At 40.2% G+C, this 16,735-nt stretch overlaps 1 protein-coding gene across 2 annotated transcripts in view; it reads right to left on the bottom strand.

The window, feature by feature from the left end:
- Positions 1-16,735, bottom strand: part of SORCS2 (sortilin related VPS10 domain containing receptor 2) — a 1,340,427-nt gene that overhangs the window by 167,232 nt on the left and 1,156,460 nt on the right. For both annotated transcript variants that reach the window (XM_073610686.1, XM_073610693.1), the window contains exon 13: positions 1,509-1,600. In XM_073610686.1, coding sequence (XP_073466787.1) covers positions 1,509-1,600 — 92 coding nt within the window. The remainder of the gene's footprint in view (positions 1-1,508; positions 1,601-16,735) is intronic.

Raw genomic sequence — 16,735 nt, 5'->3', positions numbered from 1 at the left:
CAATTGTGAGCCAGGTCTTCTCATCCATCATCAGAACCTGATCTTACAAATACTCTTTTGGCACAAACACACTTCCCAGAAGAGTGGACACTTTTGGATATGCAAAGGGGGTGATGGGAGCAACTTTTTAAGAATGTCCATGGTTCTGGAAAGGGATGTCCAAAAAGCTCTTAAAGGTGTGATGGTTAGGTTTCTACAACATCTGGCTGTATGAAGTAGCTTAAAATTAACAACTGTGGTTTATAATAAAGTAGCTTACCTCCTAGATAAGTACTAGAATGTAGATAGTTTATATAGTGGGGTCACCTGCCTAACAGGAGATGCATGGTAAAACATAACAGCTTTCCTACCTAACAACAAAGTTACATTTGCTTAGTGAGGGTGTCCTGTGTGCCTCACAGTCAGGAGGGGCTGGTCCATAAGGGGTGCAAGGGCGCCGCCTTCCCTAGTTTTCATGCAGAGATGCATGCGGTGCGCTGGACTCATAGGTTTCTATGATTTTTTTTCCTATTTCGAGCCACATGATTAGAGCCTGAGGCTCTATTGTCTTGAAAAAGGTTGGGCTCGGGGTGCAGCGAATCACTAGCAAATCAATATTCGCTATTGTCTTCTGGCTTCTCCTCCTGGTCAATCAGGACAGGAGGCAGATCGGGTTGGCTGGGAGGAGAAGCCAAGGAAACCGCGGTGCTGTGACCGTATAGGGGTGAGTGTGGACCTGGGGGGGATGCTGAAACTCAGGGTTCTCCTGAAAATTGACTGAGGGAAGATGGCCATAGATCCTGTCTGGTATCATGGAGAAAGGTGACCAGTGACCAGGGCCTTGTGAGTATAGACCTTCTGAAGGGATCCCAGGGACTGGTATATCTGAATCCCCCTCTGGGTGCTAGAAGTCAGCTGCTGGGTGTAGGTTAAAGGGGACATCGGCTGGTGTCTTGAAGAGCAAGGTTCTCCTAAGTCCTTCTACTAGCATGCTCCATTCTGTAAAGTGTGCTACACAGTTCTATGGAGAAAGCTGTCTTCAATTGTGCATAGTTCAATTGGAGTATCCCACTATACCCCCTTCTCATATCTAAGTTCCTAAACTAAAAACAAAAAAACACTACAACCCCTAAACTGATCATTGAAGTACCGGGTGGAAGTTGTGCACCTGGCTGTAGGAAATACTGTGTGCCTGGCTGTGGGGCTGAAACAAGGGAAAATACCAGTGGCTCCTACGGGGTTAGCGATACAATAAAACAGACCTCTGTAAAATATTAACAAACATGACTACAGCATCTCCAAAAAAATGTGCTTTATTTTAAGGCTGATTACTGTTTAAAACAATGAGCATTCCAGTAACAAAACTTTCCAGTATATAATTCCTGAACCTGGGGGCTTAACCTGGAAACTGGGTTAGCTGACAGCTATGTGAATGAAAGTCTCAAGCAATTTAATTGTAATAAAAGACTCCATTGAGCTCACAGCACTTCAGAACATGCAGTTATAAAGCAGCATTATATTTTACTTACTTAAGAATTTTCAGAGGAATAGATGTATCCTTGATGGCCACAATAACGCCACCATGGTCCAAATACAAGATATGATGTTCTTCTTCAAAGACCTGTGCGAAAAGACAAATGTGCACAAAGTTAATATATAGCAGTTCACAGTTTTAAAGGACCACTATTGTAAAACATATTCTATTCTTTTGATTTTTTTTTTTTTATACATGCCTTTATTTCTATTTTTTATACATTTATATTACAGACCAACATGTCCAGAAAAAGTGGCAGGAGTTGCTACAATCCATAACAGTGCAAGAGGCACATGAGTGATTGCAGCAATGGTTAAAAAACATTTAAAGTGTATGTAGGGTCAACATGTAAATTCATATATTCAATTCCACCTTGTATTTCGATTATTTCTAGCCTACTCCTATTAATCTGAAGGATCTTGACGTTTGTAAACTTATATGAAGATCCTCAAACATTTACTTTGAATTCTGAATTTACTATGCCCTGTAGGCACTGCTGTCTTGGTGTTGAGAGGAGGAGTTTTAGGAGGCGTAGTCAGTACTGGAATCACTGCTTGCAGGCAGCAAAGTACCATGGGATATGTAGTCCTTAGGAATTGAAAGTGAACAACAGATAGATGAAGCAGCAAAGCATGCAGGGAATCCAGGAAGTTGTGGAAAGAGATGTCCAGCAGACAGGAAGAACTCACAACATTAAAGGAAAGTTTTCAAGTGGATTGTCAAAAATAATATTGTTTGTACCCACAGTTTGTTTATTTGATTGTTCAGGTTTGCTTAACCACTTGTGGACTGCCCGCTCTCAATGTACTGCAGACGGGTGACTCTGCTTCTGATGACTGTACACAGCAGGAGCCTGTCAGCAAGTTCTGGCCAATGATTTTATGGCCATGACCTGCTGATCAGCTGTGTGCAATCACAGCCCAGAGCCCTGTGTTGACAATCAAAACATAGCTCTGTAAAGAGAGAACAATCTCTCTGTTTCTCATCCCTGCAAAGCAGCAGAATTTAGAGATATATTTGTAAAAGCAGCACACTTTAGATACGCCTTTTTTTCCCCAATTTTTTTATTGTCGGCAATTCTTTCTTTTACATTCAGCTGTCATCAGGGAAACTCACTGACAGCTAAAGATTCATTGGTCTTTAAGGACACAGTGGCCAATTGCTCCATAACAACCGGCTATTAAAAAAAAAAAAAGAAAACGCATGAAAACTGCATGCAAACACACATCAAATTCACGTGTTCAAAAACACAAAATGAACTGCAAAACACACCGAAAACCTACATCAATGGCAACTGCATAGATGTGTTCCTAGCCTCAATAGCATCACCTATGAACAGTTTTAGGTAGCGTAGTTTGTTGCCATTTCATGGGCGTGCGCAATTTGAAATCTTCACATATTTGGTATCTATTTATTTGTTGCAAGAATAACTTTTATATTTGACCAAAAAAATTGGGTATTATATTGTGTGTGTATGGACACTAAAATTCATTTTAGTGTATTATTTCCTAAAAAATTTGCATCTGATAAAGGGATGCACAATATTGCATTATATACAAAATTGCAACAGCCACCATCTTATTCTGCAGGGCCTCTGCTTATAGAAGTTATATAATGTTTTGGGGGGTTCTAAGTAAGTTTCTAGCAAAAAATGCTGATTTTACACCTGTGTGAAAAAATATAAAATTGCCCCAGACAGCAGGTGGTTAAAGAACCGCTCTCACTGAAAAATATGTTAACAAAGATCACATTAAAAATGTACCTAATATGTACTGTGGATCAAACCCTCAGAGCTGGAGAGACACACACACAGTGCCTTGAAAAAGTAGTCATACCCCTTGAAATTTTCCACATTTTGTCATGGTACAATCAAAAACGTAAATGTGGTTTATTGGGATTTTATGTGATAGACCGACACAAACTGGCACATAATTGTGAAGTGGAAAGAAAATGATAAATGGTTTAAAATAAACATCTAAAAAGTGTGATGTGCATTTGTATTCAGCCCCCTTTACTCTGATACCCCTAACTAAAATTGCCTTCAGAAGTCACCTAATTAGTAAATAGAGTCCACCTGTGTGTAATTTAATCTAAGTATAAATGTGGCTGTTCTGTGAAGCCCTCAGAGGTTTGTTAGAGAACCTTAGTGAACAAACAGCATCATGAAGGCCAATGAACACACCAGACAGGTCAGGGATAAAGTTGTGGAGAAGTTTAAAGCAGGGTTGGGTTATAAAAAAATATCCCAAGCTTTGAACAGCTCATGGAGCACTGTTCAATCCATCATCCAAAAATGGAAAGAGTATGACACAACTGCAAACCTACCGAGACATGGCCGTCCACCTAAACTGACAGGCCGGGCAAGGAGAGCATTAATCAGAGAAGCAGCCAAGAGGCCCATGGTAACTCTGGAGGAGCTGCAGAAATCCACAGCTCAAGTGGGAGAATCTGTCCACAGGACAACTATTAGTCGTGCTCTCCACAAATCTGGCCTTTATGGAAGAGTGGCAAGAAGAAAGCCATTGTTGAAAGAAAGCAATAAAAAGTCCTGTTTGCAGTTTGCAAGAAGCCATGTGGGAGACACAGCAAACATGTAGAAGAAGGTGCTCTGGTCAGATGAGACCAAAACTGAACTTTCTGCCCTAAAAGTAAAACGCTATGTGTGGCAGAAAACTAACACTGCACATCACCCTGAACACACCATCCCCCCCGTGAAACATGGTGGTGGCAGAATCATGTTATGGGGATGCTTTTCTTCAGCAGGGACAGGGAAGCTGTTTGGAGTTGATGGGAAGATGGATGGAGCCAAATACAGGGCAATCTTTGAAGAAAACCTGTTAGAGTCTGCAAAAGACTTGAGACTGGGGAAGCGGTTCACCTTCCAGCAGGACAATGACTCTAAATACACAGCCAGGGCTACAATGGAACATACAATGGGGTATGAATACTTTTTCAAGGCACTGTATGATGCAGCGACCGGAGGATAGAGCACATAGCTGAGAGACATGGATGACACATACAGAAATATCAGATGCTGAATATTTTAGGGGCAGCAGTACCGTAGCTCTTTCCTCAACAAAGACAATAATGATAATATAATTGTATTTTAAAATGCTGTTCTTGGCCACATTATTTCCAGCAGCAGTATCTCTTTAAGGACATCTGTTCCTTGTGTTTCAAATCGACCTCGCTCACGAGTGTATTGAACGGCACCTGAAATCAATGCCGGCTACAGTATTTGTCAGGGCTGCAGCGTCACTGAATTTTAGCAAAGCTCAGTGTACAGCAAGATACATGTTATGATAGTCACTAACCAAGAGATTCAATGAGCTTCCATATTCTATACATAGATATCCTGCAACTGACCAATGGTCTATAACCGTCTGTAGAATGTTAAAGCAGAACTTCAGACAAAAATAACAAGAGAACAAGGAATAGCGGAAAAAATAAAAAAGCGGATCTTACAATATTCCCCTTCAATCTAGAATTTCCTGCATTAAGTTTCCTTTTCAACCACTAGATATTCTCAGTCTGATGGTCATCACCATTTTTAAACCAATTTCCTCCGAGCCCAGAGTGTCTAATATCTGCCCCAGCCTGTGAACGGACAGCAGTAGCACATTGATGAGCTCATCTCCCAGTCCCTTTGCTCTCTCCTCATATCAGCAAGCTTCTAGCCAGCACATGAATGGATTAGCACCTTGTGCTGCTTCTTCCTCTCACACTTCAATGCTGTTGTACAGAGACTGCAAGAGGCTGATAACCAGATGAAATTCAGGTACTTACAATGTTTGCATAAAAAAAATACATTTTATGATGAATGTTTTCTTTTTTTTTCAATTTACATTGGGAGAGCTAGGTTACATGTACTTATCTAAGTTTCACATCCAGGGGGCTGCTGGGGATGCAGAAATTCACTGTGGTGGTCTATGCTGTATACAGTCATTGCTGTCCTATTCCAGATGCTGCTGGAATGATTTGCTGTCACACAAGAGGTCATTCACTCCCATACCTTCACTATTCAGTGAACATCTTGTATTTTTTTTTTTCAAGTAATAAAAAGCATTCTCTGATTGGACGAGGCGGGGAGGAGGAACAGATGAAGTCACAATCACTATCTTGTGCAATCAGAGCACACCTTGTATTCAGTGAAAAAAAGTTGTTTGCTGAATGGAGGTGATGAGTGAGCGGCTCCCTGTGTTTAATATACAAAGAGTAAGTCGCTTGAGCAGCACCTGGAAGAGACTGCCACTGACTGTATGTAGCACAGACTACTACTACAGTGGATTTTGGCATCCCCAGCAGCCCTCTGGATGTGATGCATACAGTATATAATAACTTGTAACCAAGCTGGCCCAATCAATCAATCAATTGTAGGTTGCAGAACAATCAATTGTGAATTGTATATCCATCAAATGGGACTACTATGTACACTCCCTGTACATATACCTCAATGTTCTCTGCAGCACTTCACTTGCTGCAGACTGTTCTTCTTCTAGCACTTCACTTGCTGCAGACTGTTCTTCTTCTAGCACTTCACTTGCTGCAGACTGTTCTTCTTCTAGCACTTCACTTGCTGCAGACTGTTCTTCTTCTAGCACTTCACTTGCTGCAGACTGTTCTTCTTCTAGCACTTCACTTGCTGCAGACTATCACTCCTCTAGACCAGCTAGCACCGCATAAGTAGGCCTGACACTTCTTCTGCCAGGCTTTACTGAACTGCCTGTGTTGTAGAATAGTCCAGATGCTAGCTGTCCTTTGCTCAGCTACCACTCCCAGATCTCTTCAGGCCCTGCCAGCCAACTTGGCTGCAAAGACCCCTTTCCACTGCCCTTCTCCACAGTCCTCTCTCCACTGGTTCTGCACCCATCTCTCAAACTGTAATCTCTCAGTTCTCTCAGGCGTGCCTCCCCAGTCCTCCCGACTGTGCTCACTCACCAGCCCTCCTGGCTGCGACTTGTAGTCTTCCTGGAGACTCTAATGCCCCATACACACGGTCGGATTTTCCGACAGAAAATGTGTGATAGGACCTTGTTGTCGGAAATTCCGACCGTGTGTGGGCTCCATCACACATTTTCCATCGGATTTTCCGACACACAAAGTTTGAGAGCAGGATATAAAATTTTCCAATAACAAAATCCATTGTCGGAAATGCCGATCGTGTGTACACAAATCCGACGGACAAAGTGCCACGCATGCTCAGAATAAATAAAGAGATGAAAGCTATTGGCCACTGCCCCGTTTATAGTCCCGACGTACGTGTTTTACGTCACCGCGTTTAGAACGATCGGATTTTCCGACAACTTTGTGTGACCGTGTGTATGCAAGACAAGTTTGAGCCAACATCCGTCGGAAAAAATGCTAGGATTTTGTTGTCGGAATGTCCGAACAAAGTCCGACCGTGTGTACGGGGCATTAGAGTGTTCTCTCCCACTGTCCTCTCTCTTGCTCTCTCATGTGCCTCTGATTACGGGATCTCTTCACTCCTCCCGGATACATCTACTTGTGGGAAAAGAAGGACATACATTTTATTTGGGTACAGCGTCACACATCCGCGCAATTGTCAGTTAAAGCGACGCAGTGCCGTATCTCAAAAAAATTGCCTGGTCAGGAAGTGGGTAAAACCCTCCGGAGCTGAAGTGGTTAAATAACATTCAATCCTAATATGACTTGTGTCGCAATTGTGTACACTGTATTATTATTTTTTTGCTATTTTTTTCTCATGAAAGCGGAGTTAATTTTTAAGAATATATACTAGAATAGAATTAATTTTTTTATAAGCAGAGTTTAGTGTCACTTTAATCTGTATATTTTATATCTGCCTAGAGTTCAGCTTTAATGACCTCAGAAATCTTCATAATAAATCTGTGACTATAATAAGCTGGCAGGGAGAGATTTTAATAATAATCAGCCAGGTAGTTTGTAGACGCTATGTAGAAAAAAAAAAAACAATATGAAGAAGAATACATATTGGCCTAAATTGATAAAGAAATTTGTTTTTTTACATTTTTTTTTGGATATGTATTATAACAGAAAGTAAAAAATATTGTTTTTTTTTTTTTCAAAATTGTCGGTCTTTTTTTGTTTATAGCGCAAAAAAAAAAAAAAAAAAAACGCAGAGGTGATCCAATACCACCAAATGGAAGATCTGTTTGTGGGAAAAGAAGGACATACATTTTATTTGGGTACAGCGTCACACGTCCGCGCAATTGTCAGTTAAAGCGCGCAGTGCCGTATCGCAAAAAAATTGCCTGGTCAGGAAGTGGGTAAAACCCTCCGGAGCCGAAGTGGTTAAATAACATTCAATCCCAATATGACTTGTGTCGCAATTGTGTACACTGTATTATTATTTTTTTGCTATTTTTTTCTCATGAAAGCGGAGTTAATTTTTAAGAATATATACTAGAATAGAAATGAATTTTTTATAAGCAGAGTTTAGTGTTACTTTAATCTGTATATCTTATATCTGCCTAGAGTTCAGCTTTAATGACCTCAGAAATCTTCATAATGAATCTGTGACTATAATAAGCTGGCAGGGAGAGATTTTAATAATAATCAGCCAGGTTCAAAAACTTGGAAAATTTTGCAAATATATGGAAATCTCCTTATCACAATAGACGCAACACCAGTAAAAGCAATCTTGCGTTGAGTTACTGATACTTGCTTTAGCCACCACTTAAGATCCTATTAACACTTTGGAAACGTTTATTATGATTGCAGAGGTAAGGGGGGGGGAGTATAATCATTACCTAAAAAGATCTTAAGACAAAGTTTGGAATAACTGCTAAGCCCAGTAACGTGATACTTGGAGCCAGCACTTTTTTTCCCCATCTCTTCTTGTTTGTTTTGGATTGATACTTTGTTTGACAGCACTGGAGCAGTCATGAAGCAGCTGCCGCTATCTGCCGCTGTAAAGAATGACACATTAATACGCGGAAAGGTGATGACAATCCGCTTAATCTTCACCAGTTCCTAAATCTTCTTCGCCCCCTCCTCGTCCTTTTGCTGCCAAGAGGGACATTCTTGCAGACAGGGGGATTTTAAAAGGCTCTTTTAGGGAGCTGGCAACGGCTCTTGTTCATCATCTGCTCAGAATGATCTGTCAACTTTGTTTAGGAGCTTAGAACAATTGAGAATTTCTCACAGGCCTGAATCTATTTCCTTTTATATTCTTCTTACCTGATATTACTCGGTATGCTAGCATTGGGCGCAGGGTTGTAACCATGGGGCCCCTAGCCATACCTCCCAACATCTTGAGATGGGAATGAGGGACACCTACTAACAAACGTATGTAGGCATAGGACACGCCCGCTGCCACACCCCCTTAAAGAAGAATTAACCAAAAAAAAAGGTTAATTAAATCCACAAGGACTTTTTATAACCACTTCTGGCTAGGCATGTGCAATTCGTTTTGTTACGAATTCCTTTTTTTAACGAATTTCGACAAATTCGTTAATTCCAAATTAACGAAAACCCGTTTAATGAATTTATCCGAATATTCGTAAATTAGAAAAATTTGTAAATTCGTAAATTCATACATTCGTAAATTCGTACATTTGTAATTTACGAATGTACATTCGTACATTCGTACATTCGTACATTCGCAAATTAGTGAATTCGTAAATTTGTAAATTTGTAAATCTGAAATAATAATTAACTAATAATAACTTAACTACTATTACTAGTAACTATTAAATTATAGGTATTGTAGTTTCCTTTCAAATTTGGCTGTCAGTGAACGTAACACATACAAATTTATCCGAAGGTTACGAATGATCCGAAATAACGAATGCCGTATCCAAACGAATGGAACGTAATGAATTAATAATAATAAATAACAATAATAATAACATTTTTTTATTATTATTAATTATTATTAATTTGTTCCGTTCTTTTTGTTTAGATGCAGCATTTGTTATTTCGGATAATGCGTAACTTCGGATAAATTTGTATCTGTTACGTTCACTGACAGCCAAATTTGAAAGGAAATTACAATATCTATAATTTAATAGTTAGTTACTATTTCAGATTTTCGAATTTTCGGGTTTTTGGATTTTCGAATTTACAAAAGTACGAATTTACGAATGTACGAATGTATGAATTCACGAATGTACGAATGAACAAATGTACGAATTTACAAATGTACGAATTTACGAATGTATACAGTGGTGTAGTGGATAGCACTCTCGCCTAGCAGTAAGAAGGGTCGCTGGTTCGAATCCCGACCACAACACTACCTGCCTGGAGTTTGCATGTTCTCCCTGTGTCTGCGTGGGTTTCCTCCGGGTACTCCGGTTTCCTCCCACACTCCAAAGACATGCTAGTAGGTTAATTGGATCCTGTCTAAATTGGCCCTAGTATGTATGAATGTGAGTTAGGGACCTTAGATTGTAAGCTCCTTGAGGGTGTAGGGATTGATGTGAATGTATAATGTATATGTAAAGCGCTGCGTAAACTGACGGCGCTATATAAGTACCTGAAATAATAAATAAAATAAATGTATGAATTCACGAATGTACAAATGTACAAATGAACGAATTTACGAATTTGCGATCATAACGAATGACCTGAAAAAAAAAAAAAAAAAAACTAATGAAACGAAAACGAAAATAAACAAATTTTTTGGCTGTGCACATGTCTACTTCTGGCTATAATTCATTGCCCAGGACCTGCTGATCAGTTGTGCTGCAAGCGAATGGCAGCTCAAGCTTTTAAGGTGCATGTGCACATGTGTGAGCAGACCCGGAGGAAAGTTGTGACGTAGAGGTATGTGATTTTGCCTAGACATGCCAACCTGCCACCGTAAATGTACTGCGTCGGGTCTGCAAGACGTTAATGGCACCTCCACGTGTTTGCTAACGTGCTGTCCATGTGGTTGGGTGCCAAATTATTTAAAAAAAAAAAAAAGAGTCAGGGGCTTCTTTTCCACATTTATCCTGCATAGAGCAGCCAATTGAAATGATGAAAATCACAGAAAAGCGCTCTGTCACACCTTCATGGTGTGAACGGAGTCTTGGTGTTCCAAACTCCATGTTAGAGCAAACAGATACGCAGGGCGCATTTATGACAGCAGTTGCACATTCATTATGGTGATATTTGCATGCAAAAATGTAAGCGGTATTTTGAGTCTGTTTTGCAAGCAAAGCCACACATTTTGTTCTGCGGCCAAATAGCATCTGTCTGCCTATGGCAGACTGCAGTTACCATTTTTGCAAGGTAATTTAACCTCACATCTGTCCCAGAAGCAAAGGAGCTCTTTATAAAGTGGCACAGATATGCTGATTGTAGCTAACTTATTATGCAGCTTGTGTATGGATAATAAATCTGCCCATAACTTGAGATACGTAATATTAAATGCGACAGATGCAACCACTTATTGAAACAGTATGAATAAATCTCCTCCAGAGTTGCAAAAACATATCTGTTTGATGTTTTACCAGGTAAAAGAGCTAGCATATACTGTATGTACTGTATACATATCTGGGTGTGTTCTTCAGAGATGATCTTTTTGTAATTTTACAACTCTGCATGAATTGCTCTCATGTACCCGTGGCCTTGTTTACCGGGCTCTGCTGTCCCACTTGCAGGCCCAGGACCTGCATGGCGGGTGTTGCCAAGTAGAGAGGAGGGATACCAGCTTTCCATCCCCCTTATGGGCAGTACAATGGCTTAGTGCAGTGATGGCTAACCTTGGCAGCCCAAATGTTTTGGAACTATATTTCCCATGATGTTCAACTACACTACAGAGTGCATGGGCATCATGGGAAATGTATATTTCAAAAGATCTCAACCTTAACCCTTTATTCGGCTGCTAGCGGGGGTTGAAAGCGCCCCACTAGTGGCTGAAAAGTGCCTCTAAAACGACGGTAAAGCACCACCAAAACTAGCGGCACTTTACCGTTGACACCCCCGCGCCTCAGTGTGAAAGTGCCCTACAAGTTACCGCTGTCACTTTCTCTGGCTACTGTGGCCGGGGCATAAGATAATGGAGCACAATCTGCACCCAGCTAGCTTCATTGGAGTGCAGGGAAGATATCAGGGGGTAATAGACCCCAGATGTCTCAATAAAGATAGCCTATCTCTATAAATATGCTATCACATAGGGGACTATTGGTGAAAAAATAAAGTGTAAAAAAACCCCCTAAAAAACCTAACCCCCCCCCCCACGCACACACACATATGTATGTAAATGTATGCATTGGTGGCGTCTATATATGAAAATGTCCATTGCGCTGAATATATTACATATCAGGACGAAGTCGCTATGACGAAACTCTTCGGCAATTGGCTGTACGGCAATCGGAAGTGACTTTTTACGTATCACTAGAAGTGACGTTCCCTGTGTTTTGACAAGGGGGTCTAGTAAGATTTGGTGCATAACCTTGGTCAGCCGTGACTTGCTATCTCTGGCATCTTATAATATACCAATGCAAGATTTTATTGCTTGTTTGTAAGTGCATCACCATTAGGCTGGATGTTTTAATACATTTTTATTGTTTGACGATATCACACTGTTTGGAGCTTTATTTTCTCCACATACTGCGGTCACTTTGGAACGTTGTATGATTGAATATCCCTAAACCCTGAGGGGTTCACTACTGTTAATGCCAAAACAGGAGAATGTGAGGCAATTCGTGCTGGTGAGTGTACATCTAATTGGGGAAGCGGAGTCACGTTTGCTCACGTGGTGTGGTGTTCGATTAACCTAACTACTGAATCTCCCTTCACGGAAATACCACTCATTACCATCAATACAATTTATGGACTATTTGCGATTTTAGCTCTGCACTTCATAACTACTTTGGTGTGTTTTATAACTGTACAGCACATGATTTCCTCCAGCTCCACTGTTTACCTGTAATTGCATTCTGGAAGACTTTGTATTTCAATAAAGATAGCCTATCGCTATAAATATGCTATCACATTGGGGACTATTGGTGAAAAAGTAATGTGTAAAAAAAAAAAAAACCCTAAAAAACTTAAACCCTCCTGCATACACACACATATGTACAGTGGGGACGGAAAGTATTCAGACCTCCTTAAAATTTTCAATCTTTTTTATATTGCAGCCATTTGCTAAAATCATTTAAGTTCATTTTTTTTCCTCATTAATGTAAACACAGCACCCCATATTGACAGAAAAACACAGAATTGTTGACATTTTTGCAGATTTATTAAAAAAGAAAAACTGAAATATCACATGGTCCTAAGTATTCAGATCCTTTGCTGTGACACTCATATATTTAACTCAGGTGCTGTCCATTTCTTCTGATCATCCTTGAGATGGTTCTATACCTTCATTTGAGTCCAGCTGTGTTTGATTATACTGATTGGACTTGATTAGGAAAGCCACACACCTGTCTATATAAGACCTTACAGCTCACAGTACATGTCAGAGCAAATGAGAATCATGAGGTCAAAGGAACTGCCTGAAGAGCTCAGAGACAGAACTGTGGCAAGGCACAGATCTGGCCAAGGATACAAAAAAATTCTGCTGCACTTAAGGTTCCTATGAGCACAGTGGCCTCCATAATCCTTAAATGGAAGATGTCTGGGACAACCAGAACCCTTCCTAGAGCTGTCCGTCCAGCCAAACTGAGCTATCGGGGGAGAAGAGCCTTGGTGAAAGAGGTAAAGATGAACCCAAAGATCACTGTGGCTGAGCTCCAGAGATGTAGTCAAGAGATGGGAGAAAGTTGTAGAAAGTCAACCATCACTGCAGCCCTCCACCAGTCGGGGCCTTATGGCAGAGTGGCCAACGTAAGCCTCTCCTCAGTGCAAGACACATGAAAGCCTGCATGGAGTTTGCTAAAAAACACCTGAAGGACTCCAAGATGATGGCCTTAATTCTAAGCGGTATGTGTGGAGAAAACCAGGCTCTGATATCACCTGTCCAATACAGTCCCAACAGTGAAGCATGGTGGTGGCAGCATCATGCTGTGGGGGTGTTTTTCAGCTGCAGGGACAGGACGACTGGTTGCAATCGAGGGAAAGATGAATGCGGCCAAGTACAGAGATATCCTGGACAAAAACCTTCCCCAGAGTGCTCAGGACCTCAGACTGGGCCGAAGGTTTACCTTCCAACAAGACAATGACCCTAAGCACACAGCTAAAATAACGAAGGAGTGGCTTCACAACAACTCCGTGACTGTTCTTGAATGGCCCAGACAGAGCCCTGACTTAAACCCAATTGAGCATCTCCGGAGAGACCTAAAAATGACTGTCCACCAACATTTACCATCCAACCTGACAGAACTGGAGAGGATCTGCAAGGAGGAATGGCAGAGGATCCCCAAATCCAGATGTGAAAAACTTGTTGCATCTTTCCCAAAAAGACTTATGGCTGTATTAGATCAAAAGGGTGCTTCTACTAAATACTGAGCAAAGGGTCTGAATACTTAGGACCATGTGATATTTCAGTTTTTCTTTTTTAATAAATCTGCAAAAATGTCAACAATTCTGTGTTTTTCTGTCAATATGGGGTGCTGTGTGTACATTAATGAGGAAAAAAATTAACTTAAATGATTTTAACAAATGGCTGCAATGTAACAAAGAGTGAAAAATGTAAGTCTGAATACTTTCTGTCCCCACTGTATGTAAATGCACACATTGGTGGTACCTACATATGAAAATGTCCATTGCGCTAAATATGTTACATATCGGATTGCACAGTGGAGTGGAAGCTATAATTCTATTATTCACAGTAAACTCGAAACTGATGACCTGTAAGAGCTTTTAACATCTTGCCTGTGTACAATTTCATGGGCACACACAATTTTAAGGATTGACTTGAGTATCGATTTACTATTGTGTGCAATAAAATAATTTTTAGTGCATTTTTAACTGAAAATTTGCACTTGCTAAACCACTGTGCTAATATCATGTGACATAAAAAATGTAATCTACCATAGAGATGTGTACAAAGAGATTTTTTTTTCATTTCAGATTCATTCGTTAAGTTAATCATTTTGTTTTGTCAATGTTCGTTATGTTAGAACGATTCATTTTCGGAATTCGTTTCATATATTCGGATTCCTTTCATATATTCATTGTTCCAAATTGATTCGTATTTTGGAAGTTATTTCAGAAGATTAGCTATATTCATTTTAATGTGTTAATTCGTTATTTTTCGGAGATTACTTATGCACTGTGGGTTAGAAGGAGGTGGATCCATCAGAATCTCCAAATCATAACATAATGAATGGAACAAAATACATTTCGGATTCATTTGTTATGTTATGAATCAGAGATTCTGATGGATCCATCTCCATCCAACCCAAACACAATAAGTGAAAAATCTTCATCATCATCTTATTTCACTTTTATACTTTACTGTATTTATTGCAATATGTTTCCATTTCATATGTAGTGCATTTTTTATAATTATGAAAAATGTTATTGCGACATAAGAATTAAAAGGATCCGAATGAATTCCGATCCCTATGTCGTTATGTTATTTCGGATGCTTCAAATATTAACAAAAGGCCCAAACTACCGCAAGGATAGAGAGGGTAAAAAAGGGGGAGGGGTATGCCTATATATCAAGAATAATGTACAAGTGAATGTGAGAGATGACATCACTGAGGGGGCTAGGGAGGAGGTGGAATCTTTATGGGTAGAGCTCCAAAGGGATGAAGCTAAGGGGAAAATAATACTGGGAGTATGCTATAGGCCCCCTAACCTGAGGGAGGAAATTGGATTAGCAGCAAGGATGGGAAGTGTTATCATAATGGGGGATTTTAATTATCCAGACATAGACTGGGCGGAGGGAACCGCGCATTCATTTAAGGCTCGCCAGTTCCTTAGTGTCTTGCAGGACAATTTTATGGGTCAGATGGTAGACGCACCAACTAGAAATAAAACATTACTAGATCTACTGATTACCAACAATACAGACCTGATAACAGATGTGGAAATACGGGGCAATTTAGGTAACAGCGATCACAGGTCAATTAGTTTCAGTATAAATCACACAAATAGGAGACATTAAGGGAACACAAAGACACTGAATTTCAAAAGAGCCAACTTCCCTAAACTACAAACCTTGCTAAAAGACATAAATTGGGATAAAATATTAGGAACAAAGAATACGGAGGAGAGATGGGTTTGCTTTAAGAGCATATTAAATAAGGGCATTAGCCAATGTATCCCATTGGGTAATAAATTTAAAAGAGCGAACAAACATCCTGGATGGCTTAACTCCAATGTAAAAATGCATATAAAAGCAAAGGAGAAGGCCTTCAAAAAATACAAGGTTGAGGGATCATCCTCAGCATTCAGAATTTATAAAGAATGCAATAAGAAATGTAAGGGTGCAATTAGGATGGCTAAGATAGAACATGAAAGACACATAGCGGAGGAGAGCAAAAAAAATCCCAAGAAATTCTTTAAGTATGTAAACAGTAAAAAAGGGAGGACAGACCATATTGGCCCCATAAAGAATGAGGAAGGACATCTGGTTACAAAGGATGGGGAGATGGCAAAGGTATTGAATTTATTCTTCTCCTCAGTCTTCACGAGTGAATCGGGGGGCTTCAGTAACCAAAACTGCAGTGTTTATCCTCATGACACAACACAGGAAGCACCTACATGGTTAACAGAGGACGAAATTAAAATTAGACTTGAGAAACTTAACATTAATAAATCACCGGGACCAGATGGCTTACATCCGAGGGTACTTAGGGAACTCAGTCAGGTGATTGCCAGACCGTTGCTCCTAATTTTTACAGACAGTCTATTGACTGGAATGGTACCAGCTGATTGGAGAAAAGCCAATGTAGCACCAATATTTAAAAAGGGCCCAAAAAACATCCCTGGGAATTACAGACCAGTTAGCCTAACATCAATAGTATGTAAACTCTTGGAGGGGATGATAAGGGACTATATACAAGATTTTAGTAATAAGAATGATATCATTAGCAGTAATCAGCATGGATTCATGAAGAATCGTTCTTGCCAAACCAGATAAAGGAAGGCCCGTAGACGTGGTGTATCTGGATTTTGCAAAAGCATTTGACACAGTTCCCCATAAACGTTTACTGTACAAAATAAGGTGCGTTGGCATGGACCATAGGGTGAGTACATGGATTGAAAACTGGCTACAAGGGCGTGTTCAGAGGGTGGTGATAAATGGGGAGTACTCAGAATGGTCAGGGGTGGGTAGTGGGGTTCCCCAGGGTTCTGTGCTGGGACCAATCCTATTTAATTTGTTCATAAACGACC

This window comes from Aquarana catesbeiana, linkage group LG01, assembly GCF_042186555.1.
Source record: "Aquarana catesbeiana isolate 2022-GZ linkage group LG01, ASM4218655v1, whole genome shotgun sequence".
Taxonomy (NCBI): domain Eukaryota; kingdom Metazoa; phylum Chordata; class Amphibia; order Anura; family Ranidae; genus Aquarana; species Aquarana catesbeiana.
This window is presented reverse-complemented; position numbering and strand designations above follow the sequence as displayed.